This window comes from Populus euphratica, unplaced genomic scaffold, assembly GCF_000495115.2.
Source record: "Populus euphratica unplaced genomic scaffold, PopEup_1.0 scaffold12.1, whole genome shotgun sequence".
Lineage (NCBI taxonomy): Eukaryota > Viridiplantae > Streptophyta > Magnoliopsida > Malpighiales > Salicaceae > Populus > Populus euphratica.
In genome coordinates, this window is record NW_011499858.1 from 1,603,083 (window position 1) to 1,607,093 (window position 4,011).

General features: G+C 33.7%; 1 protein-coding gene across 1 annotated transcript; it reads right to left on the reverse strand.

Annotated features, from left to right (window-relative positions):
• On the reverse strand, positions 1–3,315 carry LOC105123983 (myb-related protein Myb4-like). The gene is made up of 3 exons (XM_011023793.1): positions 3,019–3,315; positions 1,116–1,245; positions 1–1,005 (listed from the first exon to the last, which is right to left on the reverse strand). The coding sequence occupies exons 1-3, from the start codon at positions 3,155–3,157 to the stop codon at positions 183–185; spliced, it is 1,092 nt and encodes a 363-aa protein (XP_011022095.1). The 5' UTR covers positions 3,158–3,315; the 3' UTR covers positions 1–182.
• Positions 3,316–4,011: the final 696 nt, after the last annotated feature.

Genomic DNA, 4,011 nt, shown 5'->3' on the forward strand with positions numbered 1-4,011 from the left:
TAGAGATCAGTAATACCAACTACTTATATATATATATATAAGTTACACCAACTACTTGTGTATTGAAAGAGAAGTCAATAGTTTCACACACTTAATCTCTATAAACTGCTGGTTTAAAAGACCTAAATTAACTTAATTATAGGGTTTCATAACGGACTTTTTTTTCTTTTTTTTTCCTAAACTCATAAAGAAGGCCACAAAGGAAAAATTTCAATTGTCCCTGGAAGGACTTCGGCTGGTTTCAATGGCATGTTGTACTGAAAATTCTCAGGGACTAGTGTCTCGGCTGCATTCTTCAATGAACTTTCCTGGTTTTCATCCTTGGTTACATCTAGACCGAGTTCATTTTCTAAGTAACGCAGCCACTTCTTATTTTGATCCACTTCCCCAATATTATATGCATCTCCAAATTTTGAGATTTGGAATGCTTCAACGTTTTCCAATTGAATTTCATTAGATTGCAAGTAACTTAAGCTATCCAACATGTTCCAAAAATCATAATCTGACTCCAATGGGATTTCGGCCGTGATTTCTTCTGGTTTGTTTACCTCCTCTGATGAATTGTGAACGTCATAAAGTCCTCTAAAGTTCAACAACGAACCTATTTGATCATCTTCAGGCTTGGAAACATCAATTTGACTAGAGTTGGTGATGTTGGAATTGTTAGAAGATATAGAGGAACTTGATAATTCCTTTGGTTTCTTAGTTGGTCTATGCTGATTAGATGCTTCCCTTGGTGATGAATCCTTTACATTCTCTAAGATACGAGTCTTCTTCGTGGAGGACCCTTGATTCTTTTGCATTTCCAAATTTCTTTTTCCACTTGACACGATCGTGCTAGATGTAGACGAGGAAGAGGAGGTTGAGGAGGATTCCTTTGATTCATCTCCTTTAGGACGTTCATCATCATCTTTTAATGTCAATCTTTTCTTTAAGTGGGTATTCCACACATTCTTAATCTCATTGTCTGTTCTTCCTGGAAAATGAGATGCAATCTTTGACCACCTGCAAGTTTATAATTTGTTATTAGGAATTAAAATAACAAATATGTGTGTGTGTGTGTATACACGCACGAGTGTGTTGATATTTCTTTAGTGTTATGCTGAGTAATTTACTTGTTTCCCAAAGTTTGATGTAGCTTTATGATGGTGTCTTCTTCCTCTTTGCTGAAGTTACCACGCTTAACGTCAGGTCTCAGGTAATTAATCCATCTCAATCGACAACTTTTTCCGCATCTCAACAACCCTACAGAACCAAAAGATTAAAAAAAGAAAAAGAAAAACGAAAGGATATATATTGAATGCTTTAGCTTTAAGATTCACAAGGAACTCAATTTCCCTTGTTCAACCAGCTTTTGAGGTTGAAAGTTTTCCTTCCCTCTAGTACTCCCCTCTTTTCTACGTGTTTAGATGTAATAGTGAAAGCAACCAAGTCTAATTAAGCGGCGTGTTAGATGGGGCATTGAGGCAGTACCTTTAGCCATCCAAGTACCTTTGTAACTCATACAATGACTGGAGTATATTTTCCCATTTCCTAGCTGGTATCCTTTAGTCCGAATTGGATTATTTAACTATATCATCCTGTATCTTCGTCAACAAAATGGGAAAATTTGGCAACCTAAGGTCTTAATTATGGCATTTCGATGTGACCATCGATCGTTGCCTGGCCTTGAATCCAAGTTAGGAATATGCAACTTGGCAAGATATGAAGACACAAAGTGTAATGAGATTACCATATACATGATTTATTTGTTTTTTTAGCACTGGTAATGAGTAGTCTGAAACAATATATATATATATATATATATATTGTTTCAGACTACTCATTACCAGTGCTAAAAAAACAAATAAATCTGTCAGTATTTCACCAGAAAAAATGCCACGCTAACGTGCCTTGGAAAACACGGTTCGATCTGAGCAATATTTTCTTCAAGTTCTTTTAAGAGACTTTTCAAAACATAAATATGCAATCTCGAGGTGATTTTCTGCATCTAGTGACATAAATTGAAATGGTATCAAAGTTGGATCTTCCATATCCCCTAATTCATAATTGAAGATGGCAATGACAAATTAATTAAATGGTGGAAGGAGTCATTGTATAGAATAATAATCTATATATTGTACGCTGGAAATTAAATGAAAATGATTGTTACACATGTATAGTAAATGATTTTCCTTATCTCAGTGCTAAAAATTCAAACCCGTTTGATTGTATATTTAAGCGTTTCAAAGATGCTTTCCTGGTATTTTTTGATTACAGCATTAATATAATCATTAGTCAACACACAGCAAAACGGTTTAGGCCACACATTTCATTCGAAGTGCAAGTGGTCATACGTCTACCTAAAAAGAAAAAAAGATGGGAATAAAAACAAAAAAACCAAGAAAGAAAGTAAAAAGTAAAACTAATACTGACAAAAACATTACTTGAACTGTTGGATTGACAGTAATGAGTCTAGCACTCACGTTTTCATCTCCTAAAAAAATCTTACATTCAAACGTCTTCTAAAAAAATAAAAACACACCAGAGAGAGAGAAAAGTTGGATCAAACGTCTTCTAAAACAAAAACAAAAAACACACCAGAGAGAGAGAAAAGTTGGATTGAATTAAGTTAATAAAAAGAAAAATATGTACATCAATTAAGAAATCAAGGGCTAATGAGTGTTATGGAAGATTGGTAATCAAACAAATTTGAATTCTGCAAGGAAGTCTGCATTTAACGAAGTAATCGATGCAAAGAAATGTTGATGTTTTTAACTATCAAGGCAAGGGACAGCCAAAGACTCAAACTTGTGAGTCCTTTCCTCTCCCCCTGGAAATGAATCAAGAAAAGAATGTTGAATGCAAGACAAATCGATTTGTTTGCTAAGTAAACAAGATTAAGGAAATGATCACTGGCATGATCGCATAGCTAACATTAGATATGAGTCTGTAAAAGCAATGAGAATGATATGTAAGAGTGCATGACCGATACCATCCATGATGAAGAAGAGGAGAAGGATCAGAGTGGAGACTGACCAGCTTGTTTAGGAAGAGCCCTCCAGTTTTCGTGTCCATGTTTCTGAATAAAAGTTATAAGCCTCAGGTCCTCTGCAGGACTCCATGGTCCTCTCTTCACTTGAGTCTTGTCACAACATGGCGCTCTCCCTTTACCCATGATATGATCTCTCTCAAATTTGCTAGCAATATCAAGACTACTCAATGTATTGGAGACTCTTTGTCATCGCCATCTCTCATTTATATGTATATTGGAATATCTTAGGACATATATATATAGAGAGAGAGAAGTGGGTTAGAGCCCACAAGGGTAATGGCATGCCATAAGTTGTGTTATTTGTGGCGATAAATAGGAGGAGATCCAAAAGGATTGCTCAATTTCTATAATTCTAACATTTTTTTTACTGTTCGTTATCCTGTATTAATGCAGACTATCCCACTCCAATAAAGCTCACTATTCTGTACTTGTCCGTTTTCAGAATAGATTTACTCCCAGTGACCACATAATTCAATGAGGGATGCATTATGGTTGTCCATATGGGTGGCATAATGCTAGCCATATATCTGGCCAAAATGACATCACTTTTTCATATTATTTTTATCAACATCTTATTAACAAAAAAAATTAAAAAAAAAGGGTTTTAATATTCTTTTCCTCACACAGTATTATTTATTAGAATATTGTTATATTTTTTTTGTTGCAATATATGTTTTTTTTTTATCAATTTTAATTTCATACATCAATATAAAATTTATTAAAAATTAAACTTTATAACTTTTTTAATTTAATTTTTTATGAAGTTATCTCAGTTTTATGACTTAGACCATAAATTTGATAGATTAATTTGGTTGATTCATGTTTTTCTTTTTTTTTTTCTAATTGTTTTATCTCTCTCAATTTTATCTTTTAATATTAGATTGATTATGAATTAAACTTCATGATTTATGATTTGCTTTCTATAAGATTATTCTCACCTTATAACTTTAGTCACAAATTCGACAGATTGATCCGGG